Raw genomic sequence first — 26,023 nt, 5'->3', positions numbered from 1 at the left:
GGAGATTCCACCACAATATGAAATAGTTCTTCATATTGGGGGGAAAAGTGAAAGGTTTTGTTCAGGGTCTGTGCATATTTTGGTTCTGTACAATTGCCTCACTTTCATTGCTGGGCAAAGGCGAGAGCACTGAAGAAGTCACTTGGCTCTTTGCCATGTTCCCATCACAATTGGAAGCATATGACAGCAGTGGGTTGTAACCATTGCAGGTTAAAATCCTTAAATGTTTATTTGCGGAATGCTGGCTGACACTTTCCTTTCACATAGCAATTGACTAGCGATCACTAGAATTCTCTGACCTCAATGGAAGATACCTGCCCATCCTAGGGTGAATTTGTCCTGAAACATGTATAAGGGGTCAATCGAACATGAGGAAGCATCAGTTCTGATTCTCAAATCGCTGAAAGTGAAGAAACTGCTTATTCTTTCACAGCTGGATCCAGATTCACAGTTGTTCTGCACCCCCTTTTTGCACCAGCTAAGGTGGAACAAATGGGTTGGAGGGGTGGCATAAGGCAGGAGTAGCCGCACAGGAGCCCCCTGTTCCTAGGATATTTCTCTATTCCTGGTGCACAGCCAGCTCTGTGCCATCTCTTCAGCAGTCTCACACACCCTCCTGCCTGCTGGGGGACATTCCAGGGCGAAAGGAGGTGTGTTTTTACTCCCCATTGATTCTGCACTCCTGCAGTGGCCCCTTGAAATAGTGGATAAGTTTGGCCAACTCTCAGTTCTACTCAGTAGCCTGCACTGGGAGACAAACTGGCCCCCAGTTGTTCTTGGATAGAGGAGGCACAATCTGTTTTCCCCATGTTCCTGGGCCAGCCCTAGGTCCAGCACAGGGATGAATTTGCCCCTCCTAGGGCTGGAGGTCTCAAAGTGATTGCCATATCTGAAATTCTTAAGAAGCAGTGGTTGATGGTTTTTCAAAAAGGCAGTGGTGGCCAGTCTTTTACTTCCTAGTTAAGAGTGAGTGTTTCCTAGTTTTTGTTGGTTTGTTTTTGCTCTTCTTATGGAAAGAGAGGTAACAGGTACCCATTTCCTTGTCTAAAACATACAGTGACTTCTATCCTAGGCGCTTGTTACTTTGACAGGATTTAGAGAGAAAAACAAAATATAAAAACTACAGAATCCCAAATAAACTTAAACAGTAGGTTGGTAATATTGATCCCTTGAATACCAGTAGTTACACTTTTAAAGAATCAATCGGGAAACAAAATTAACTGACATTTCTTTAGTACTAAGAACACAAAACTAAATCCCACATGCTGGCTTTTACAAGTATAAATATATAATATGATTTTAAAACAAGTTCAAATTACTACTAAATTCTCTTGGAATAGACCACCTGTAAAATACAGTTGGAAGGGTATCCCTGAGTGTTTTAAATACTCTTAAATGGGTTTCTTTCTACATAAACAAAGGGGTACATTTTTTTTCAAAGCAGTAGGTGGGAAGTACAAACAGGAGCCCAATCCTGCAATTTTTTTATAACATGAGTAACTTTACTCTTACAGGTAGTCTTATTTATTTTACATGAGTAAAGTTATTCAAGTGCATAAATGTTTGTAGGATTCAGAGACAGCATTTGTAAATGGATTCCCAAATGTTCATGTAAGAAACAGTAAGTGCATAAAATTAAGACAATATATTTTTAATTCTTTGCAACTTTGAAGTAAAACATTAAGTTGTTAGCCATGCTTCTATCTCTCCCTTGTTTTGTTTTAGCCATTCAATATTATTCTTTACTGTTTCGAGAGCCTGTTTCCTGGGTGCTTTTCCTGCTCCAGCATTAGGGTATTTTTCAAAGAAATTTTCCATCTTGAAAAGAGAAAATGAAAATGAATTCACAGGCAACAAGTACTTCTGTTGTATTTAATATCAAATAAATCATTTTTATAAGGCCCGATTCTATGTTCTTGAAATCTGGGAAAGTTTTACTTGAGAAAGGACTTCAGGATTGGACTGGTAGTACTTGAATAATTATTTTATAGCATTCAGGATTATGTGAGGCATCTTAGAGAATAAAAGGGCAAGTTTCCTGCCGAGGAAGATCTTATAACTTAGTAGTTTAAAATGACTATAGGCATCATCTCCATACCTGCCAAAGCTGAAGGTCAGTGTTGAATGTTTGGGTTATTGATACTATTCGACCAAGATTTCTATCATTGATTGTGTATCTGAAAAAAATAAATAGTATTTGATATAAAAATAATATTGCTTTTTTTGGAGTGTTTGTTCCTTTATTGTTAAACGCTTTTAGTATCATGAAATAGATGTTGCCCCAAATTCCAGATGTTACCAAAAATATTTGAAAAAGCATATTAATATTATTTTTGTACTATTCTGTAGTTTAGCTATACCTGGCGAGATCTCTGATGTAAACATATTCAAAGAATGGTGTCTTCTGCCTGGAATCAAGACAACCCTTGAGAGAAATTTCCATTACAACACCCTCACATGTCTGTGTCCCTTTGTGGAGCTAAAATTGTGTATGGCCAGAGGACCTCTGTAAATTGGCAGGCTTAATGTGATTCTATGCCCTCATGTGAGTTTCAATTAGATTCCCTTTCTAATGTCCTTCTCTAGTAGTAGGAGTGAGAGAGCATCTCAGGAATCAGTGTGAATAGACAGGAGCAAAGCTGGAAGCTGATTTCATTGTTACTACAAGAGGGAATAAGAAAATTACAAGACCCCTCATTGTAGATTGCTGTGAATAAAGAGAATATTCCGTATTAGGCCAGATTGGGGATTGACTGCTGCAGAGTCCATAGAAGAACACTCCTGTAACTCTGTGGAACTTGCTACAGTTTTCTCTTGGCATTGGCTGCTAATGATCATTTAGGAATAGAAATATACCTTGTAGAATAAGTCTTAACTGCTTTATCTATATCTTTTTATTCCTCAAATTCATATTACAATTCTTTACCACATAGATTTACTGTTCATAAAGCCCAAACAATAATATGGCATGCCTCTAGGAAACTGTCATGTATTTTCTCTCTCCTTTTCCTAGAAAAATACTTGGCTTATTATGAGTAAATATTAAAGCAAAAAGCGTCCTGACTGATTCTTCTGGTGCTGTCACAACTTAGTGTGGGAGAGATCACAATTCACTAAGGGTGACAATCAATATGCCTGCAGAAAACCAGAATGGGCAGTGTCTATATGGGTGAAATGACTGGAAATTCTTTTTTTTTGGGGGGGGGGGGGGGAACAGGGGAAGATGCAAAATCTACCTAGGGCACTGGGCTACAATGCATCTTCTCTGTAGCTGTTGTTCAAGCCTATTGGTTGTCCCAGCAGGTGCAGCCCTTTCACACTACTTGCATGGGCGTTAGTCACTGAATCCATGGAATTATTGCTAGCCTCTGCAACAGTTTCTGATGAGCTGGTGTGACGACTCCCTCTGAAGTTTGTTTAGTTATTCCACTGGTAGCTTAAGTGGTGTGGGGGGCCTTATACAGTCTTTAGTCTGCAAGGAGCTGAGTGTTGTGAAAGCTGTGGCAGATTAGGGTGCTCAGTATCTCACAAGATCAAATGTTAATGGCTGGAGTCTCAGAAAAGCTGGTCTCCCATAAACCAATAGGATTATTCACATGCTTAAAGTCAGGCAGGTTTTTTAGTAACTTGCTGAACTAGGGCCTTAAATGTGCTTCCTATGTTATGCAGTGTTTCAAAGATCTGATAGCTAGTTACTTTGTCCAAAAGAGAGGCAGGTAACTAGCACAATGCAGTTTTGATTGTTACTTAGCTCTCAGCAAGTTTTGATTCAGACTGGAACTTTAGTGTAGTATTTTCAAGTTGGCAGAAATTTTTTTTTTCTCACCACAGGCTGCAATAATATTTAAAACATTTTCAGCTCTCTCTGTCCAAAGGAGTTGCTTCTTAGAGCCATTTGCTTCCACAGAAATGGGTAAACCCAAAGATATTTGCAAGTTTTGCTTCACATTAAGAAAAATGGATTGATGTGTTCCTGTACCTAATGGTGACTGTGTGGAGAGACCTAAAGTAAGGTGAGATAAGAAAATAAAGAGCAGGAGACTTAGAATTAAGTGTAAAACGTTCAAAGGATGTTAACATACCTGCTGACTAAGTATTCCCAGTTGAGCCGTATCCAGTCCCAAGCCATGGTTTTGCCATAGCTGTTATAGGAGATGTATCTCAGGACAGTGAACACATCCTGACTTTTAATAAGACTGGTGTTGTAAATATATTTTAGATACCTAGGAGAAACCAGATGGGAAACAATTAAACAGACTTTTTAAAATCTTTCATTAAAGATTGTGAAAAGTGAGTTGTAAAGAAACGATTCAAGTTGCTGAGACGAACCTAAACCATCTGCAGAAATATTTGTATTTTACTATGGAAGATCTAACACTAGAGACTTATTTTTCCTAGACCATTTTAAGGATGAAATAGGCTGGTCTAAAATGTGATTTACCTATTAAGGATAAGATTTTTTTTTTCTCAAAAGTGACAGGCATGTAGACATCGCTAGTGTTTACTTTTTTTTTTTAAAGGTGCCTGGGCTCAAGCAATAACAATGGCATCTTCCACATATCATGACCTTGTTTCCACCATATGTGCAAGGTCATGCCTGGCACACTACTGCCAGAATCGATGCTGGAGCTGAGCTCCAGCACAAAGTAAGCCCCGGGCATCTCACTGAAAATTAACAGGGCTTACGGCCCAGATCCTCAAAGATATTGAGGCATCTAGTTCCCATTGATTTCCTAGTTCACTTGAAAATTTTACCCTAAATCTATCCGTTTTCTATCCCAGTGAGTGAGGTCAAAGTTCCTTCGTCTAATAGGATGAAATCTTGTGAACTATAGAAGGTCTATAATGCAGTAGGTCAGGGGTGTGACCCATAGGTCCATAAAATGGGTGGACTCACTGTCACATAGACACATTTAAGGACAATATTGGGAAGCTACTCCTAGCTACAATGTACAGTAGCAGCTGCAAAAAGGTTCCTCTTCAGCTACTGTAACTTGGGGCTGATGGTTCTGTTCTTCAGCTCCATAAACAAGTGGCTGAGTGCACAGCCAGCTTTCTCAGTGGTGTGTTCTTTTTTTCCCTTATTTCACTAAAAAAGTTGATTCTGGGAAGGGCCAAATTCCACCTGTGAGTTACCTACAGTGCAGATTTTTTGTTGTTGTGTTTTTGCTCTGCAGATTTGGGTTTGTCTGAATAATCCATGTTTTAGTCATAGAAGTGATGACTGGGTAGGGGTTAGTTATGAAATAACTTTAAATGATGTGCACCTGTGAAGTTATACACAATGCTAACCTCGGTCACCACATATCCATATTACTGTTACCTTCATCCCCACTCTTCTAGTTTTTCCTATTGTTAATTCTGCTCATTTGTTTAATCTTGTCTTCAATTGTAAACTCTTTTTGGGGCTAGGACAATGGTGCCCAGATCCCAACTGGGACCTTGGAGGATACTGCCCTGGTGGTGGTGGTGGTGGTGGTAGTAGTAATTAGGGTAGTTCTGTGCTTGCAAGAGATGAAGAGCTATAAAACCCATCACCTGAGCATATTCTTTCAAGCAAGGGAACAATGACTTTGCCTAGTTATTGGCAGTATAATCTCAGGGAGGACTACTCAAGAGTGACCGCATTTGACAATCTGCTGTGTTCTATATCATACTTTATATATGACAAAAATGGTAATGTGGGTGGGTATATGGGGGAAGGAAAATAACTCTTTCGGCATATTTTCAGCAACCTGTCCAAAAGGGTGATGTTCTTCACTGATGCCAGACCATAGAGCAGCTTTTCTTTTTCTTGAGCTAATGAAGTACTTTGGTATTTCTGAAACATATAGTTCCATGATGTCTCATTGCCGGAGTTCTGCATCCCATAGCGATATACCAAGAGCCGGAGATTTACAGATGGACTAAAAAACATACAGAAATATATTATGGTTGCCACCTTTTTTTGAGTTGCATTAGAATACCATACACAGTACTCGTAACTGAATGCAAAAACCATGAATATTCACCTTGCTCCATTTAACCAGGAATAAAATAAGCTAGATGCATTGTTCAAAGCATCCTGGTCGTCCATGCTGCATGCAAATCCTAAAACATCTGCACGAAGAAGCCTTTTTAAAAAAATAAAATAAAAAAAAACAGAGGGAGATTTTCCTAGTGTTCCACAATCTGAGTCTATCTATAATATTAATATACACAATAAATTCTTAACCTCATCACATGGCTTCCAGTTTCATCATCGTTCCAACCCAGCTTATTTGCAATGGGTTTAACCAGACTGCGAAAGTATGTCTGAAATAAAGAGGTTTTCTGATTACCCTTATAGGTTTCATGATGTAACAAGGTTTTCATCTTCATAGTTTGCCTTTTTAAAAATTCCAGTAACAACAACATACCCCGGGAAAAAAAACTTTCAGCAAAGTCACCATGTCATGAAAGGATGTGAACATCATACTGCACCTTTGCTTTGCACTGTTATGATGCACTGACACAACATGAAGATGTCCAATGAGCCTCAAGCCTTGTCTACACTATGATAACATAACCACCAGTGTAAACTAGGACACACTCTGCTCAGCTTGGTCCCCTGAAATAATGCTGACTACAGTTTGTGCTTATCTGTGCTGACCACTGAAGTCTGTTCAACCCCAGGTCAGCTATCATGATTGCTGACAACCTCACTGAGACATGGTTACCTTTCATGGTGTAGGTAAGGCATCAGAAGTTTTGCTATCTTGAACAATCCTGCTTGTAATACACATGACAGCCCTGGCACAAAAATAACTGTACAGTGAACAATCAAAGTAGGTGGCAACCATAACTGGGAACACTCCAATTTTATTTCCAGTATATACAGATCCACAGTTGGGGATCTGTATAATTCATGGGCCTATATAAATCAGCTCGCAAAATATATGTTAAGAGTATAATAAATAATATACATCTTTTAATGTTGAAATTATACATAAAACAGCTTCAGCAACTTTGAAAATCACTCAGCCTTCAATACTATCATTGTTATAACCCTGAACTGTAGGATTAATAGATTATAAACAAGACTTTCATTGGTTGTATCACCTTAAACCTGGGGTAGAGCTCTATATCATCTCCAAGCATGTCTCTGAGGTAAGATACAGCTGATATAACTCTATGCCAAGGTAAATAATCCTCTTCATTTGGTAGATATTTTGTTAGATTCAGTGGAACAGCATAATTCAAAAGTTCAGCCCTGAGGAAGGAAGAGAGAGAATTGACACAATCTTACAAATCCTGTCTCATTTGTAACTGGAACACACAGAAGTCTAATGTACTGGGTGTTAATTGTAACCACGTTCCATCGCTGCATCATTCTTGTGAGGAGCTCTTTTTGGAAGGAATTCATTGTATGCAATTTGAAAACTTGCGTATTTTGGAAACAGTTTTTGTTGTTGTTGTTGAGGACAATGTACAATAGGACCAATAAAACAATCTGTAGGAAGCAGAGGGACTCGCCTCAGGAGCATGTGCCTCTCTAGAAGCAAATCTGTTCAAATCCAAATTTCAGAAGAGCCAAGTTAGACATCAGCCTTCTATTTTTTTTCAGTGTCTGTTTGCCTTAGTTTAATTTCTTCTTCCCTCTCCATCAATCACTTTCCCTTTTCTCTCTCTGTCCTTCAAATCACTCATCATTTCTTCCCCAGCCATGTACTACACCCTGTCTTCTGATAGGAAGAGAGAAGGACGGAGTGGGCCTCCAAACAAGCAGTGTCCTCTTTTCCAGTTTCTGTGAACATGGTTGGGAGAAGTTTTCTTGTCTCCCTCTTCCTCCCCTATTCTCCCCCCCCCCCCCCCCGCTGCCATGGGATAGGGCTGATTAGGAGTTCTGGAGAGCCAACAAACTGTGTCTTCTCTAGGAAGGAACAGGGGCAACATCTTCCTCTCCCCTCCCCTCCCCAAACAGTAGGAGGTGGGGGCTGCTGTGGCTTTCTTATCCCTTTCCTCCCTGGGAATGTGCTATATTATGGAACAGGCACTCATGAGGATTCAACTCACTGTCTGGTCTAAAAATAGACTAGGCAGAGCAAGCACACCACCATTCAGCACGGTGCTCTTGGGAGAGCAGCGATTGTTCAGTCCATGGCGGGGGGGGGAGAGCGGGGAGGGAGAAATCAGACAAATTCATTGCTGGTCGACCAGATTGATGCTTCAGATTTTTTTTTTTTAAAATCAAAACAATTTGGCAAATTCAGGTGAACTGAAACATTTTGTGAATTCAGGTTGAATCTATCCCTCCCCCCCCCCCCCCCCACACACACACTGGAAAAAGTTTCTGTGAAAAAATAATTTCACTCCGCTTTAGTGATAACCTGATTGACTTCATAGCCTATTCTGGAGAACCATCTCTCCCTCCCTATTACATGGTGAAACGGTCCAGGCCTGTATAAAAGTCTGCTTCTGTACACCTGCTTTTAATGTAGACTCTCGACTCCCCCCTCCCGCACTTGCATGTATTGGAGATTTTGTGTTATGATGGGACAGCTGAAAATCACACACTTTTAATTGTGTTGCAGTCATGGAAGTGTTGTAAATTTCATCCGCAATGCTGAGGGGCATATGTCGCAGCAGCACTATGGATACATAGCTCATCTAAGGATTAGTTTTCTCTGCTGAAAGTATTTGGCTACAGATTTATCAACTTATAGTAAAATGCAGAAAATCTGCTGAATCTATTCTGAGTAGGTGTTACTAGAGGAGGTTGTTTCAAATCAGTAAGTAATTACAATAATACCTAGGGCTAACAGTGCTTTTCATCAGTAAATCTTAATGTACTTTAAAAAGGGTCAGTAGCATTATCTCCATATTGCAGCTGGAGAAACTGAGGCATAGAGTGGTTAAAGTCACTTGCCCAAGGTTAATCAGAAGGCCAGTGGCAGAGCCAGGAATACAGACTGGCTTGCAAATCTTTTTATGACACAGAAATAAACATGGGGAAATAATTTTAATATTGGGGAAAAAATCCAATGAATTCAGTGGGACTGCTTTTGTAACTGTTCACTAGTGGGAGTAAGGGATTCATACTCTGGCTGTAAGTTTGTATTTGCACAAGCAATAGGTATTATAGGTAGTATAATATAGGTATAATAGGTAGTAATAGTGGTCTGATCACATGACTGAGAGCCAGAAAGCCATAAATTCTAATACCACCAATTCACTGTTTGGTCTTTGGCAAATCCCTTAACACTTGTGTATCTGGGTTTCCTTATCTGCAAAATGGGGATGTTAATCCTTACCCACTTTAAAGAGTTGTTGCGAAGATTAGCTAGTATTTGTAATGCAGAATATAAGTGACATACAATATTTGGTAATGTGAGTCTCACAGAAGGGACAAAGTAGCTCTAAATATCTAACTAGTATGTTTAATAATCATGAAATCTTATGCTGTGGGTTTTTTTGTTTTGTTTTGTATTGTACATGGTATTGAACGTGAAGGGTTTGATTCTAAACAAATTAGATGTACAATTCATGCACACACTTGCTTTGATTGTGTGTGCAATTCAGTCACGTGGGAACAAATGATCATAATTAATCCCTTGCATGCACAACTGAAATAACTACAAGTAAATTGAATGCAAAATTGTGCATATATTTTGCTTATGCAGTTGCATTCTTAATGGGTTTAGTAACCAGGCCCAAACCATCTTTATTTTCCTGACTTTTTTATGGAACTCTGTTATCAACAGTCCTTCCAGTTCTCACAGTGTTTATCTCTTTTATACACAGCTACTCAACTGCACACCCACAAGAGCCCTTCACTTCATCCCAAGGCAAAAGGAATTGTCTGTATTGTGTGATAGCAGCAATTAAAGTGCTAAAGAGATTATTATAGCACCGTGCTCTTTAAAAGGGCTCAGATAATATACTTGGGAAAAAGTTATGGAACATACACAGGAGGCACTTTCCAAAGAAAGTTCTGAAGGATTATTATGATTAGATGTCACATACAAGAGCAGAGCAGCTCTGAAGGAGCTCTCATTACCATTCTAGGGCAATCAACATTGTGTAGTTACTTGCTTTTATTCACCAAATAAACCTTGAAAAGGTACACACAGTTGTGTGACCAAAAAAGAAGTTACGTCTCATTAACTGTCCTAATTCGAGATTTAGAAAGAAATCTGGTGAATTTTGGGATATCTATGGAGACATATACGCAGAGGGGGACACCCTCTGTGACTCTCCTTAGACACCTGGTTTCTTCTGAGAACATGGCTTCATCTGGAACACTTCTGTCATTGCCTTGCCATCCACACCAGGCTCAAAAAGCCAAGAGTTCTGCAGCCAGAGATAGGAAATAAATCCTTCTCTCATTGAAGCGAATGGCAAAACTCCCATTAACTTCAGTGATTCAGGATCAGACCCTAATACTGGACAGGTAAGGCCAACTCTAACTGATATCAATAAGAGTTGTACACACATTTGAATTTGCTCCTTCTGGAGGAAAATGTAAGAGAAGAAAAGGCTGCTACAGACAAACCAAGGCCTAATTCTTTCTGTAGTTATAACAAAATAATAGTTTAAAAATTCTCATTCTTACCATCCAAACCAAGAGAGTGCCAATATAATAACCAGTGGGAAGACATGAAAACTATTTTTAAATATCTATAAGAGGTGTAGGCAAACTTTTGGCCCAAGGGCCACATCTGGGTATGGAAATTGTATGGTGGGCCATGAATGCTCATGAAATTGGGGTTGGGGTATAGGAGGGGGTGAGGGCTCTGGCTGTGGGTGCGAGAGGGGACTCCAGGCTGGGGCAGAGGTGCGGGAGGGATGAGGGTTCTGGCTGGAGGTGCGGGCTCTGGGGTGGGGCTGGGGATGAGGGATTTGGGGTGTAGGAGGGTGCTCCAGGCTGGGACCAGGGGGTTCGAAAGGCCAGAGAGGGATCAGGGCTGGGGTTGGGACCTGGGGGTAGTGGTGAGGGCTCTGGCTGGGGTGGCGGGCTCTGGGGGGGAGCCAGAAATGAGGAGTTCAGGGTGCAGGAAGGGGCGCCAGGCTGGGGTAAGGGGTTGAGGTGCGGGGGAGTGCTCTGGGCTGGGATCAAGGGATTTGGAGGGTGGGAGGGGAATCAGGGCTGAGGCAGGGGATTGGGGCACAGGAGGGGCTCAGGGATGCAGGCTCCAGGCACTGCTTACCTCAAGCAGCTCCCGGATGCAGCGACATGTCTACCCTCCGGCTCCTACGTGGAGGCGCGGCCAGGTGGCTCTGCACGCTGCCCTGTCCGCACGCGCCGTCCCTGCAGCTCCCATTGGCTGCAGTTTCCAGCCAACGGAAGCTGCTGGGGCGGCGCTTGGGGCAGGGGCAGTATGCGGAGTCCCCTGGCTGCCTCTAAACGTAGGAGCCGGAGGGGGGACATGCCGCTGCTTCTGTGAGCCGTGCAGAGCGGCCCCTAACCCCACTCCCCGGCTGGAGTGTGGGAGCAGGGCAAGCTCCAGACCCCGCTCCCCAGCAGGAGCTCAAGGGCCAGATTAAATTGGCTGGTGGGCAGGATGTGGCCCGCAGGCTGTAGTTTGCCCACCCTGGTCTATTATGTGTTAGTTTCATTATAAAACCTACCTTGCCAAAGAAAACACATCATCCAGAAGCCCGGCACGATCAGCAGAAGAAAAAGACTGCACGAGGGGAGGAAGAAAGCAAAAAGATGTTTATATTTTGTAGAAGAAACAACAATTATTAGTAGATCCCAGAAACCAACCAGCTTACAACCAAATCCAGTTAATTTCATCAGACTCACCGTATGGTTGATAGCCAATAATCTGCTTATGTTGTTCCAAGTTTGTGTTTCATAATTTACACGATAAAATCCAATGTGGTCTGGATTTATTTTCAGTAAAGAATCAGGGTTGCTGGGTGTTACAGTAATTCCTGTGGCTGTAAACAAATACTAATGAAAAATGTACATGCATATAAATATATGCCGGGGGGGGGGAGGAGGGAGAAAGGGTGCTCATTGGAAATACATTCACTCCAAAATTCATGTTTGATTTTTAACCCTTATCCACAAAGGACCCGAAGCTTAATTATAGGTTGGCTGCTCTAAAATGGCAGTGAGTAAAGATATTGACGCAGCTGTTAGCTTAGAATAGGAAATAACTGTGGTAACAGTGTGAAATCTGTAGGCAAATGTTCATTATTAAATGGAGACTACTGTACTTAGAATAAGCATAAAGGAAATTATTCTTTTTGCAGTAAACACTTAATCACAAAAATATCCCTATTAATATTTATTCCAAAAGCCTCTATCAGTTCTCAGTGTTATGGTTTGTATTAATCTGATTTTATATTTTACCTATTTATCCTCTGCATGTTTTTCCATTTTATGTCCATGCATCTCTTTTCCCTTCCTCTTCCTTGATTCAATTTCTATAACTACAGATTAATTAAATCCCAAAATAAACCAAGCCCTTACTCAAGTCTTGAGGTTCATGGAAACTCAGAATGAAGCCTAACCCTTGAGGATGATGTTTCATTCTCAAAAGTTAAACTGCTCCCACTGTGGTCAGCAGTTTTGAAAGTTCACTTAGTGCCTGTTCCAGTGTCTGAAGCAGAAGACTTTTACTCCAATGCGTATTGACTCAGCCCTTAGTAAATAGTATTTCTAACTTTGGATGAACCATGCAAGGTATTTCAAAAGACTGTTCTAATTCATTGGGACAACTCTCAGCCTCCTGTGTTGTGATGGGGAGAGTGGCGAGAGAAAATTCTTTCATGCAATTTTCAGTTATGCATCATAACATAATGGGTAGGTTTCATTTTCATCCTAGACTCTGAATGCAAGTAAATTAAACACAAACTTTAAAGTAATTAAAAAAAACTAAACTAAAAGAGGGAGACAAGTGCTAAATACAAAAAGAGAATAGAAGAACTGGTTATATATTTTTGAATTTTGAAATTTTGTTGAGCAGTCGAAATTTTTCAAATTTTGAAATGTAGAATGTTTGGGGGAAAAAAACCACACAACTTTCATGGACATCTTCTTGTTTGTTTGTTTGTTTTTTTAGCAGAAAATAGCTTCAGCCAACTCCAAACATAAGAGTACTGCAGCTCCCTCCACCTAAACTAAGCGAGTCCAGACTGCCACCTATCACTGCAAGAGATGTATTTATCAGTATCCAGATCCAGCTTCTCCCTTAGGCTGAGATTCAGGAAAGCACATACTTAAGTCCCATTGCTATCAATGGGACAGCATGCTTAGAAAAGCACCTACACATGTGCTTAGCTATGAGTAGGGATGGATTTAAGCATATCTTAAATGTTTGAATATGCAGGCCTCGCACATACACACGCTATCATTAACATTAAATGGAAATCTTTGTTTTAATGTGCCCCAATTTCCTCTAAACCAAATGACCAATTTTATATTAGGCGGAGTGTCATATTGTGTGAATAAATAAGAATAGATTTTAATTATGGGACTTAATTAGCATAATCTTGTTTATGGGAGGGGCTTATTCTCATTCCAGGGAAGGACCTTAACTCCTTTATTTTCAAGCAGTGTGTTTCAAGCACTGAAGAGCATAAAAGTTAATTACTTTTTAGTTCTTACTAAGGATATTTTTAAAGCTTTGTGTGATTGTCACATTGAGCCTACTGTTATTCTTAAATGAAACATTACTGAAGTTTACCTGCAGATACTGACTTATTGTAGAATGTAACATTTGTTTCGGTCCCAGCACGCCATTTCACTGGGATATTCCATGTGTAACTGAAATGATTTCAATTGAAAAAAATAAACAACTTTTGAAAGAGAACCTAAAATAACACATTTAAAACATTGTTATCAATTATCATGATTAAAAAATGCATTTATTGTAGCATCTCCAGCTTTATTGTGCTAGGCACTGCAGAAACTTACACAGGTACAGAAATATTTATAAATTGACTATGAAGAAGTATCTATATCTAGATATCCACTAATATGCGACTAAATACCACAGATAACAAATTTTGGGCTTTCCCAACATCTTGATTATTTAAATATAATAAAAACTTCTTTAGGATATCTTCCTGGCAAAAGCAGTTTATAAAAATTTTGGATCCAGGCAAGGTAAAATAGATAGTTGGTTATTTTTATTGGACAAATGCTGCATGATGAGGACAATATTCTATTTCTAAGTTAAAATAAAAGGTTTGAGGTTTCTGATAGCATTCCTCTTTTCGATATGGAGAATAGCAGTAGTTAGTCCCTAAAACTATGAACTATACATAATTGCTGCCTCTGGCAGACTGAGCACTGGACTGGGAGCTATGGACTACTGAGTTTTAGTCCAAACTCTGGCATTGACTTTGTGTGGTATTAAGCAAGTAACTTATGCCTTGATTTAGCAAGGTATTTAGTCACATGCTAAACTTTAGCCATATGAGTAGTTCCATTGACCAAGCCATGTTTTGGAAATCCATGGAAGGATTCACATGCTTAAAGTTAAGATGTGCTTAAGTACCTTTCTGAATGAGGGCCTTAATGTGTCTGTGCCTCGGTTTCCCCATCTATAAAATGGGAATGATATTTACCCAATATCAGAGGAGTGTTGTGTGGACTAGCTAATTTCTGTACCATTATATACTGTAAATGTGTTTATTGTAATTATACACAGTTGGAAATATAGTCTTGTCAAGTAGTATTTCGGTATCCTATCATGCTAATCTAGTAGATCACAAGGCATTTAATTTAATGAAGTATGATTATATGTGGATGGGTGACCTTAGCATTAATGTAGAGGTTTATATGTTCAAAGTTTTGTACAGACAGTAACTTCACAACACCCCTGTGTGGTAAGTTGCTAAGGATTACTATGCCTGTTTTACAGATAAGGAAAACTGAAATAGAAAGTGATTCTTTGAGGGCTATACAACGAATCTGTGTCAGAGGGAGAATTAGAATTCAGGACGTCTTGATTGTTCCAATCCTGTGTTTCTTCTTAGACCACATTGATTCCTCCCTCCCTCACCGAGTGCCAGATTATGATAGTATCTTACTCCTTGATAAGTCTCATTGAAATCAGTGGCAGCAGTTGGGAAGTAAGGTACTGTATAATGCAAGGGTATCAATATCCAGCCCAGAGATGTTTTTCTAGCATCTTAGATACCATGGCAACAAACACTATACAAAAACTTGTCATTCTTCTGACTTAGAATCAAAGGAACGATAGCTTCATTCTAGCAAGTAAGAAAATGAAGGAAGTCATGTCTCTTTGCTACTTACGGGGAGAAAGGTCAGCTCTTGTTTTATATTTTTAAATAAAAATATTTTAACAGATTTTTACATTTCTAACTTTTATTAGCTGTCTTTTGGAGAATTATTGCCATGGAGTTTAAAAGGGTTATTACTTGGCCAAAAGCCTGGCTGTTGCATTTCTCCAGGAGAAAGCCAGTAAAAGAGTTTTTAATATTTGTTTTGTAAATGCACTTAGTGGAGTGATTTTTCCTTTAGTGTTTTTATATGTTCCAGAGATCGTGTACATAAATACTTCTCTTGGGCATTAAGTACAACGTCCATATCCTGTTAAGTAGGGGTATTGAGGATGTGTTCCTGACATGCTATATTGCAGCCACATACTTGCCTACCAGCACTATTTAAAAAACATGAGTTCTTGAAGTTGTATTTCTCTTCTGAGTGTTAATATTCAGGACAGGACTTTCTTAGGACAGGGGCACTGTAGCCATCTAGGGAGACCATCCCTGCAGGCTTCAGAGAACAAAACTTTTATTAGACTCTGTTTCACAGCTTAGTCACAGCCCCAGACCTGGAGCTGAGCTGTCACAGTTCCACTGGGGGGCACAAGGCCCCTGTAGTCTCCTCTCCCACATCAACGCTGGCTGGGGGAGGGAGTACAGTTTTCCAGTGCGCTTGGATCCTTTGCAAGGGATAAAACCTATTCCAATTAAGATAATATCAGGGTTTTATTAAATAATAATAATAATAATTAATAATTATATATGCATTTTATCCCTAAGCACTTGATAAAACTTTACTTATCTAGAACTAATTTCCCCCACCACTGAGATGCCACTGTTTCTGGAATGACTGGAGCAGTTCACAATGTACATGGCTGTTTAGGGCAGGACTTGCTTTAGGATTTACATAAAAGCATGATGAACACCAAGAACCTGGTGCTCTAATTCCTTTGATTATCTGAGGAAAGCCGGGCTGCTGGATTCACCCCCTGCTGAGAATAATGCAATGAGCCAATGTTGTGAACAGTAAGGAGCTGTTAATTGAATACCATCTTCCATATGGCACAGAGGTAGAATTTGCAAAAATGAAATTTTTTCTTGGTTCAAGTCTGCAAATTTTTTCAGTTCAAATCCAGACCAGGTCACTAGTGACCAGAAGTGGTTTTTCTGGCTGACGGCTCTTTGATCTGTGTAAAATTAGTTGGTGGCCAATGTCCAAGCCCCAATGGTGCTCACTTCACAAAACCACCACCGCAGTTGACACTGTTTGGCAGCCTTGTTGGCAGTCTCAAGCAGAAAAAGCAAGAATTGTATGGACGTGGGGACAGAACTACTCTTTTGACTTTACTGATGGTGCTCTGTGGGTTATTGTTGAGACACACTTGCTGGGCAGCATGGGGAAGGCTGCATTGTTCTGTCCATGGTTGTACCTGTTTTGGTGGCTAAAGTCTCCAGGGCTGTAAATAGGGCATCTTCCACCATCATGAAATTCACTCAGAAATATTGAAAAACTATCCATATATAACTGAAACTGCTGTGATCTCCGTTACGCCCAGTCCTCCATACTATTTGTCCTCCCTTCCTCTTCTTCCTTTTGGATTTAGACATTTGGTGTTCTACACTGAGACACACACAGCTGATGCAGTAGTTGTCCTGGGTGTGGGGAGTTATTATACAGCATCCTGTTAAGTTTTCTTGTAATTTACTGGTTGTTGGGTTTCCCCTGAGACCTCTTCCACTTGGTCTCCCAAGAACTCAGTTCACTTCCAGTCTTGTCTGTTACTCAGGTTCCTTTATTTGGCATAAGGCAAAGTTACGCAGAGGTGATTAGACTCAAGCATAGGGGTGTGTGGCGTGTACCACGCATTCAAAGTTACACCACATACCTCTTCCTTTAGACATTACATTTACTGTACATTGCATTACATGTTTTGGGAGGTAACTGTAAATGCAAGGTAGGGAGAAGTGTGTGTGTGTGTGTGTGTGTGTGTGTGTGTGAGAATGAATCCATATGAGCATATCTATCTACAGCATCTCTCTTTCTGCTGTTTGTCTACAGGACAGGCATATACAGTAAAACCTTACCCTAGTGCAGAGGTCGGTTCAGAAGAATTTGCTGAGGGGTCCAACAGAAAACGTCTCTGTGTGACCTTCGAATTAGCTGCCACACTCAATACAGGGTATCCCATCTGCCTGGTCCAGGTGTCCATCACTTCCTTCACTGGCTTACCACTTGCCTAAGAATAACAGCAGATGGTCACACTGAGAAAGCTAAATCAGACTGAAGAGGGAATAAAACGCTCATGCTGAGTGGCTGGGAGACCAGAAAGGTAACAGGTTTCCCTCATTAATGTTAGGGCTTTGTCCTAACAATTCAGCAAATAAGAGAGCAAGATTGGCTCAAAAATATTTTATTTGTTAAACCCTTTCATGGTGCATGTAACAGAAGAAAAGTAATGAGCTGTCAATGGAGACATTTTAAATACTCTTAAAGCAAACAGGGTTAAACTAGGTCAGGGTTCAGGCAGTAGGAGGGGCAAAGAATATTCCCTGCCCTTGTGGCTTGCTCCTCTCTGCATACTTCAAGCTCAAACTATTTTCCTCCTCTGCTGCCTTCTGAGGAGGGAGTAGAACACAGGAAGGACTAGCTGAGATTCTAGCACTATTGGCGAATCTCCTCTATAGCAGAATTCCCAAACTATGGTCTGCAAGCCAGTCCTTCCAGGTGCTCTGAAGAGAGCTGAGCTGCTGGTTCCATCCTCCAGACAAATTCAGGTAGGTGCCGGTGGAAGGAAGGAGGAGCAGCCAGCACTAGGGAATGCTGGTGGAGCTGCCCCCTCCTTTCCTCTTTACCCAGAACTCAAGTGTAGCTGCCTCTCAGACTGAGGCCATGGGACTTAACCAGTGCCCCTCCAACCCACCATGTGCTGGATGGAAAGGAGCCAGGTTTAAGGTGTTCTCCAGGGCCAGAAGGTACTGTGAGCAGCAGAGAGGGAGAAGAGAACAAAGAGAGAGCCAGGTCGGGCAAGCAAGAGCCTGGGACTAGGGGGAGGGCAGGATGAGACACTAATGTAGAACTTGGGCAAAATGGCTGTCAGGAACCTGGTGGGGGAGAGGGAGAGGAAGGCATATGGTGTCCAAGTAAGGAGCTGGGAACTTGGGGAGGCAGAAAACAGTTGGGCCTCAGGAGGCAACTGGGGAGCAGGGTGGGAGGAAAGAGCCAGAACCTGGGGAGAAGGAAGGAACCAAGGTCTAGTGGGAAACGAGGGAGTAGTAGGGATCCAGGGTAGTTAAACTGGCAGTCATACTAAGTGCTTAGATCAGTGGTTCTTAACCAGAGGTATACGTGCTCTTGGGAGTATGCAGAGGTCTTCCAGGGGGTACATCAATTCATATTTGCTTAGTTTTACAACAGGCTACATAAAAAGCACTAGTGAAATCAGTACAAACTAAAATTTCATACAGACAATGACTTGTTTATACTGTTCTATATACTATACACTGAAATGTAAGTACAATATTTATATTCCAATTGATTTATAATTATATGGTAAAAATGAGAAGGTAAGCAATTTTTCAGTAATAGTCTGCTGTGATACTTTTGTATTTTTATGTCTGATTTTTGTAAGCAAGCAGTTTTTAAGTGAGATGAAAGTTTGGGGGTACGCAAGACACATCAGACTCCTGAAAGGGGTACAGTAGTCTGGAAAGGTTGAGAGCTACTGGCTTAGATACTGTTGTGATGAGCGCTATAGAAAATCCTACTATAGAAAGAATCATGTTAGGGGAGTGTGTGTATGTACGTACATTTAAGTGAGACTAATGTGGGCAGATGGATAGGTTGGAAGGGTTGAAATTTCTTGTGTATGTGGATTGCTTTGCTTTGTCAGTTCCCCCTCACTTGCTTCCAGTTCCAACCCACATTTTCCCATGCAAAAAATGAGTATTGTATTTACTAGAGGGATGAGATTTGGAGTTTGCTGGGCTGGAGGAGGCTCCCTGGGATATGATCTCTCTACTAACGAGGTTCACAATATGAAAAAGTTTGGGAAACCCTGCTCTGTAGGATGAGCACAGAAACTTTTAATAGCAAGGGTGTTAATTGTTACAGACCATACCTGTGCCAGGGATTCCCAGAAATCATCTGTCTTTGCATTCTGGAATTGGTATTTCTTTAGGTACTCCTAGGAAAAAAGAGAAGCAAATGTTTTAAATATTTGCATGTCCTTCCTCACCTGTCAAAACAATGCACATATTGTAATGTTATCTGTAGTACTAATATGCGGAATACCTTCCTAAGAGCGGTGTTATTCTTAACCAGCGAAGGCTTTGAGAGATGTGTACATTTGTTTATTTCACTGCTTTCTGCACAGAAGAAAAGTGGAAACACTTTCCAAATGCAGGGTCCACAGGTTGTTCTAAAAAGGAGATCTCCGGGTATGTCTACACTACCTGCCGGATCAGCGGGCAGCAATCGATCCAGCGGGGATCGATTTTTTTTTTTATTGCCTCTAATGTAGATGCGATAAATCGACCCCTGAACCCTCTCCTGTCGACTCCTGTACTCCACCGCCATGAGAGTCTCAGGCAGAGTCGATGGGGGAGTGGCAGCAGTCAACTCACCGCGGTGAAGACACTACGGTAAGTCGATCTAAGTACGTCGACTTCAGCTACGTTATTCACATAGCTGAAGTTGCGTAACTTGCATTGATTTCACCCCCCCTCCCAGTGTAGACCAAGGCTCAGAGATATCCCAACTCCTCCCTGTATAAATGCAGGGTGGGAGCAGTTGCTCCCACTCTTCTGCCTTTGAGAAAGCCAGAAACATTGAGAAATTATTGCACACTGAATTATAAGTGTCAAAATATTAGTCCATATGACTTACAAACACCATTTCCTAGTGAAAATTTGGGGGGCATGAAAGATCTTAATGTCAGCCAGGATGAAGTGTGATTTTAATTTATACACTGTCCATAAGAGAACCAGCCTCTTCTTCCTTCTAGAAGCTAAATTGGGTCCATTGTTTTTTATAAAAGTTTTATTAATTTATATGTCTCAATTTAAAAACAAACAGAATCAGCAAAAACATAGCTGCTCATTGATGAGACATTTGAAAGGGTGGAATAAAGTTTCCCCATCATCCCAGTCTTATGTGCCTTCAATAAATCAAATGGAACCATATTAATCCAAAAACGTTTCAGTACTTCCCAAAGGACAGGCCTATTCTTATGACGGGAAGTCAGTATTTTCCAACACGATACATTAATGTGCAATGTATTAATCCTTGAAGAGGGCCCTTGACTTTTTCTTTGTTGTTTACTTAAGTGGACAAAATGTAGTTGTATTGTACATTTCTGTCTTATTAAATAGGTCACAAAGAGAGTTATTTTAGGGGTGTCTAAAAGTGGAAATCAAAGTTGAACTATGATAACTGCATTCTGTGATCAAAATCTTCTTAAAGGCTTAACTGATAACTAATAATTAGCTATTTAATGATTTCCTGTTATGCTTAAATATTGAATGCTAGAACATGTTATCCCCCAGTTCAGTGCTACTCTGAGACTGTGCCACATCAAGTAGTATGTGATATTTTCTTTCCTAGCCTGCCTACAGAATGTTAGGTAGGTGGTGCTGTTTGTTTCAATCTCCGCCACAGCTATTTCTGTGCTTTTATAGGGATGTGGGTAAGCAGGAAGTATTTATCACGGCAGCTTGTGCCTATAATGTGGAGTGTGACTGAATATTCCTGTCTTGTAGGACTGTCCTTGCTGATTGTACGGAAATGTTTTTGCTGTGGTTTCAATATAATCAGTCAGCTGGCCAGCTAGGATGTTCTCCCAGCCCCTCCATATCTTAGCCCTGTCAATTCTAGCTCGGGAGCAGTGATGAGAGCACCAGTGTAAACAGGGCTCAGGCATCTCTATCACATATTCTGAAGATTCACTTTGAGGTGAGAGATTCCTTGAAAAATGCCAGTGTAGCAACTCAGAGATCTTGGGGGGAAGAGGAGGAGGTGGGTTGTTTTGTGTGGGGGGGGAAGAGTTTGGCATGGGTGGGTGAGGATAAGAACATATTTAATAACCCAGGAAACAAAGGCATCATGATTAATTATTTAAAGATTTCAGAGCACAGCAGTTATGGCCTCTATTTTTGGAGAAGACTCCAAGTTCTCCAATTTTCTCTTTTGTGTGTATGGTAGTTGGCATGTATCCTAACCATGTATCCTAGCCTCTTGGTAGGGGTAAAGTAAAAGAGAGCTTTTTTTTTTTAAGGGCAAATTAGCACCATGCATCTGGATTGACAGATGTGGAGTAACTCTGTTTATCGGCTCTGGCTTCCCTAATTGCTCTGAAAGAGGAGTTTGTCTGTAGTGGCCTCAGGACCAGCTTCAAGTTTTTGCAGGTGCCAAGTGAATCAAGATTTGTAAAGCTTTCAGGTAGATTTCTGTAACGGCATAGCACAACTGAATGGTCTGGAGGTCCTTGGTGGTAGGAAGATGCAGGAGTGCTTTGGTAGCTGGGTGACAAGGTTCTAGTTAACACAGATAAGAGCATGGCGATAGAGTATTAAGGAGGAATCAAGAGGGTATTGTTAGATATCATGTGCCTAGGGTCATCACTGGCTGGCCTTCAAACACACATACAACCCTGCAGTTCAAATTCCAACTCATTGGGAGAATTAATTTCTACTTAACATTGCTACCTATTCCCATTGCAAAAGGTTCCATAACTTCTATATCATTATCAAACTGTACCATCATGCTGGGAATTTGTGTAACCTAGCCTTTATTGTCTACACAGCTTTTTCAGATGTGGTTGAAGGAGCTAGTGTATCTACATCCTACAAAAAATAAAATTTAGATTAATTGGAGTAAATGTTAGTATAGAAATGTTAGGAATGAATGTTTTAGTACATAAATAGTTATCTAAAATTGTAATGAGAACACAAAAATCGAATGTATCCATGACCCCAGGGCCGGGTCCAGGGTTTTTGCCACCCCAAACAGCCCCCCCCCCCCCCACAAAAGCCGCAATCGCGATCTGCGGCACTTCAGCGGGAGGTCCTTCACTCCGAGCCAGAGTGAGGGACCCTCCGCCGAATTGCTGCCGAATAGCTGGACATGCCGCCCCCCCCTGGAGTGGCCACCCCAAGCACCTGCTTGCTAAACTGGTGCCTGGAGCTGGCCCAGAATGTATCACATTCACTTTTCTGAGTAAAATCTTTCCCTTTCCCACATGTGGTTTATTTTTGTTTCTGGCATGTTTTACTGTAGTTCATACCTGACATCCTTTTTGAAAATTTGCTGGTGTAATCCAATCTTGAAGCATTCTGAGAATTGATGCTCCCTACATACAAAAAGAAAGGGAATAAGGTCATTTCACACCTTTTTAAAACTAGATTCTCATTACTTTAAAAGACTTCACTAGGGTGACTATTCCATCTACCAAAAATAGAAGTAATCTATATGGATAAAAATTTAGTTCCTTATTTCTGCAGAGCATTCTCTCACTCACTCACTCCTGCCATGATTTCAGATCCTGTTGTGAGACTTTGACTAAGAGATTAGGAGCCTTTAAAATGCTGTAAATCTGCAGTTTTAGATTGTACAATGACTCAAGGCTTAAATTATGCTGGGATGCTGACTTGGCATAAAAATACCAGCATCTGAAGCAGATTGACAGGCTCTGTGATACTTACTCCTGGGGGGCCAGGAGGAGACAAAGTGTGATAGGGGCCTTGGGAAAGGAAGAGGGTGGAGGAAGACACCAAGGTAGAAGAAGAGAAATAAAAATGGACAGAGGAAATAATAGACAGGTGGAAGTAGGGTGACCAGATAGCAAGTGTGGAAAAAATGGGATGGGGTGGGGGGTAATAGGCACCTATATAAGAAAAGGTCCCAAAAAACAGGACTACCCCTTTAAAAACGGGACACCTGGTCACCCTAGGTGGAAGAGATAAAATGGGATAGCCACAAAAAGAAGGAAAGGAAAATAAGCAAAACCCAACCTACAACTTCAAGGTTAGTAAATTTTATTTCCCTGGCAGAAAAAAAGGATAGTTGAAAAAATGTTTTGAACTGTTTAAAAACAAAACAAAACTCACTGTCCCATGAGATTAGGCACTTATGTCAGTCCTCAGTAAGCCTTGACTCCATTCTTTCTATTATTAGGGATGACAATTTGGACACGTCAGTGTGTCACTGGAGTGGTTGAGTAGACTTATGCAATAGTTAGGACTTGTCTACACTAAGACTTAGAGCGCAGCAAGCCAGGGTATGATTATACAGTGCACTAGTCTGCTGCACGCTGACTGACCGCGGGGATGTGCTACCGTACACTAAACGTTCCATAGCATGCTTTGATGTAGAACAGTGGTTTCAAACAGCAATAGACAAGCCTTTAATTTGGAGACTTTCTTTTCCAATTTATTATCACAGTTCTTAAACTGGCCAGCAGGTGTCTCTTTTCCAATGCAAAAACAGCTTTGTTATAAAAATTGGAGAGGTTGACAAGCTTCAGAACTGATTAATTATACAGACTATAAGGTCACTTTTATAAACAATGTAGAACAGTGTTTCTGATCCTCACAACGCTCCTGATTGCCTTTTGTTATCCCCTTGAGGTTGTGATGATGGAGAAGCAGAACACAAGTTATATAAACCCAGTTGTTTGCACAACTTCTCTCTTATTTGGGCCAGATCTTCATTTGGTGTAAATTGGAATAGCTCAGCTGAAGTCAATAAATTGACACTGATTTATACCAGCTGAGTAGCTTGCCCTATTTTATTTTTTGTAAACATACTTGCTAGGAGCATATTCTTATAATTGCTAGCCTATGCCAGAGATATTGTGAGGTTACATATGTGTAAATTTGGAAGTTTTGGTGCCTATAGTTCGTTAGCCACAGGGTTCAGAAATGCTGAGACTCTCAAGACTACTTCAAAAAGAACTTATTTAAAATATTTCCTCTGGAAAAAAAATTATCAATATTAGAGCTAAAAATATTATGGAAAATTCAGTTGTTATCTGAAGACAATGCATTAAACTGTTAAATTTAACTGAGAGAGATGGAGTGTAATAATTCAAGTGCAAATCTCAAAACAACTTTAACTGTGGAATCACTAATACCAGCTCTATTAAATGGTCAAACTGTCTTTTACCTAACTTAGAGACAAGTGGGTGAGATAATATCTTTTATTGGACCAACTTCTGTTGGTGAGAGAGACAAGCTTTTGAGCTTCCATAAAGCTCTTCTTCGGGAGCCAGGGATATAATTTATCTTGAATCTGAGTACCCTCACTTTGTGGATTTAACTTGGAGTATTCTTATTGTCTGTAGATAAATCTCTGATAAGATTAGTTTGCTTCCTTTCAGGTGACATTCAAAACAATGAAGAAAGCCTCTTATGAAAGCGTGTGACAGTTGACAACGCACCATTTGGAACTCAATGTCCATTTAATCAGAACACATAAATATGACCTGAAGAAGAGCTTTATGGACGCCCAAAAGCTTTTGTGTCTCACTACAGCCGCTGACTTTTGTTTTTGCCAGTGGGTGCGCCTCTCCCCCATGCGAGTGGGGGCGGGGCCTTGGGGCGGAGCAGGGGGCAGGGCCATGGTCCTGGCGCCGGGGCACACAAAAGATTAATCCAGTCTTGCGGGTGTTGAGCACTCCCTATTTTTTTTCGGTGAATGCTTGAGATGCTACAACAACACTGCATTTTACCTAATTTGACTTTTCTACCTATGTTGTGCCCTATCAATCAGATACTGACCAGGTATGTAATTACAGAGTGTGCTGTGATGACTCCATAGACCCTAAAAAATTCATTGCATCTTTAGACTGTATAAACATTTTTACATGTTCTGATTAAGTTGACGTTGAGTTCCAAATTGCGTGTTCATTGTCAACTGTCATACAATTTCATAAGAGGTTTTCTTAGTTTTAATATTTAAAATATATCCCCAAACATTGCAGGTGTCTCCAGAACAGTGGTTTTATCTTAAAATATTCAGTTTTGTGGCTACTATGTAAGCACAAAGGGGAGGGTGAATTAAAAATGGAAGTTTTCTATCCAGTTTCTTATACAGTATAGTACCATCTGGGTACCTTTTAAAAGTTGTAGAAAACAAGAAGGTGTCTCTTACTCACTGCATTGGTGAAACTTAAATCAGCTTTAGGTCCAGAGTGTCTGATTTTACTCTACATATCTTGGCTATTGTTGGTTTGACTGAGACCTTCAGGGCTGCTAGAATGGCAATTTACCTAATGATTTATGGCTTGGCTACTGGACATTTATGATGCAATAAATACTGACAATTGGGGGCAGGAGGGACTGTAAAAGAAATAGCCTACTCAGGTGTAGGGCTAGCTAATAAAAAGAGATACCTAACACTCAAGAGGATTTTGTTCTAGACATAGCTGAGGCTAAAATCAGTGAAAGATACATTTTTGCTTAGAACAATAATGGAAGCCTTGAGAGAAAGAATAGGCTGGATGTAACATTAGCAGGCACTACATTAGAATTTCTACATACAGGGTTCTGAAGGAAAGATACAAAAGCACAGTCTATAGTTTCAAGTATCAGGGGGTAGCCATGTTAGTCTGTATCTACAAAAACAACAAGGAGTCTGGTGGCACCTTAAAGACTAACAGATTTATTTGGGCATAAGCTTTCGTGGGTAAAAACCTCACTTCTTCGGATGCATAGAATGAAAGTTACAGATGCAGGCATTATATACTGACACATGGAGAGCAGGGAGTTACTTCGCAAGTGGAGAACCAGTGTTGACAGGGCCAATTCAATCAGGGTGGAT

The 26,023-nt window shown here is 40.6% G+C and overlaps 1 protein-coding gene across 1 annotated transcript in view; it reads right to left on the bottom strand.

Moving 5' to 3' along the window:
* Positions 1-1,437: 1,437 nt before the first annotated feature.
* ENPEP (glutamyl aminopeptidase) overlaps positions 1,438-26,023 on the bottom strand; it is a 50,540-nt gene continuing 25,954 nt past the window's right edge. The window contains exons 7-19 of the mRNA XM_026659855.2: positions 22,488-22,553; positions 19,326-19,391; positions 17,293-17,444; positions 13,659-13,738; positions 11,768-11,904; positions 11,590-11,645; positions 7,081-7,231; positions 6,215-6,294; positions 6,012-6,113; positions 5,736-5,906; positions 4,083-4,223; positions 2,099-2,177; positions 1,438-1,818 (exon numbers count right to left, since the gene is read on the bottom strand). Coding sequence (XP_026515640.1) covers positions 1,681-1,818; positions 2,099-2,177; positions 4,083-4,223; positions 5,736-5,906; positions 6,012-6,113; positions 6,215-6,294; positions 7,081-7,231; positions 11,590-11,645; positions 11,768-11,904; positions 13,659-13,738; positions 17,293-17,444; positions 19,326-19,391; positions 22,488-22,553 — 1,419 coding nt within the window. The 3' untranslated portion in view covers positions 1,438-1,680. The remainder of the gene's footprint in view (positions 1,819-2,098; positions 2,178-4,082; positions 4,224-5,735; positions 5,907-6,011; positions 6,114-6,214; positions 6,295-7,080; positions 7,232-11,589; positions 11,646-11,767; positions 11,905-13,658; positions 13,739-17,292; positions 17,445-19,325; positions 19,392-22,487; positions 22,554-26,023) is intronic.

This window comes from Terrapene carolina, unplaced genomic scaffold (genome assembly GCF_002925995.2).
Source record: "Terrapene carolina triunguis isolate 2854851 unplaced genomic scaffold, T_m_triunguis-2.0 Scaffold706, whole genome shotgun sequence".
Taxonomy (NCBI): domain Eukaryota; kingdom Metazoa; phylum Chordata; order Testudines; family Emydidae; genus Terrapene; species Terrapene triunguis.
The sequence above is the reverse complement of the archived record's forward strand: the minus strand, read 5'-3'. Positions and strand labels throughout refer to the sequence as shown.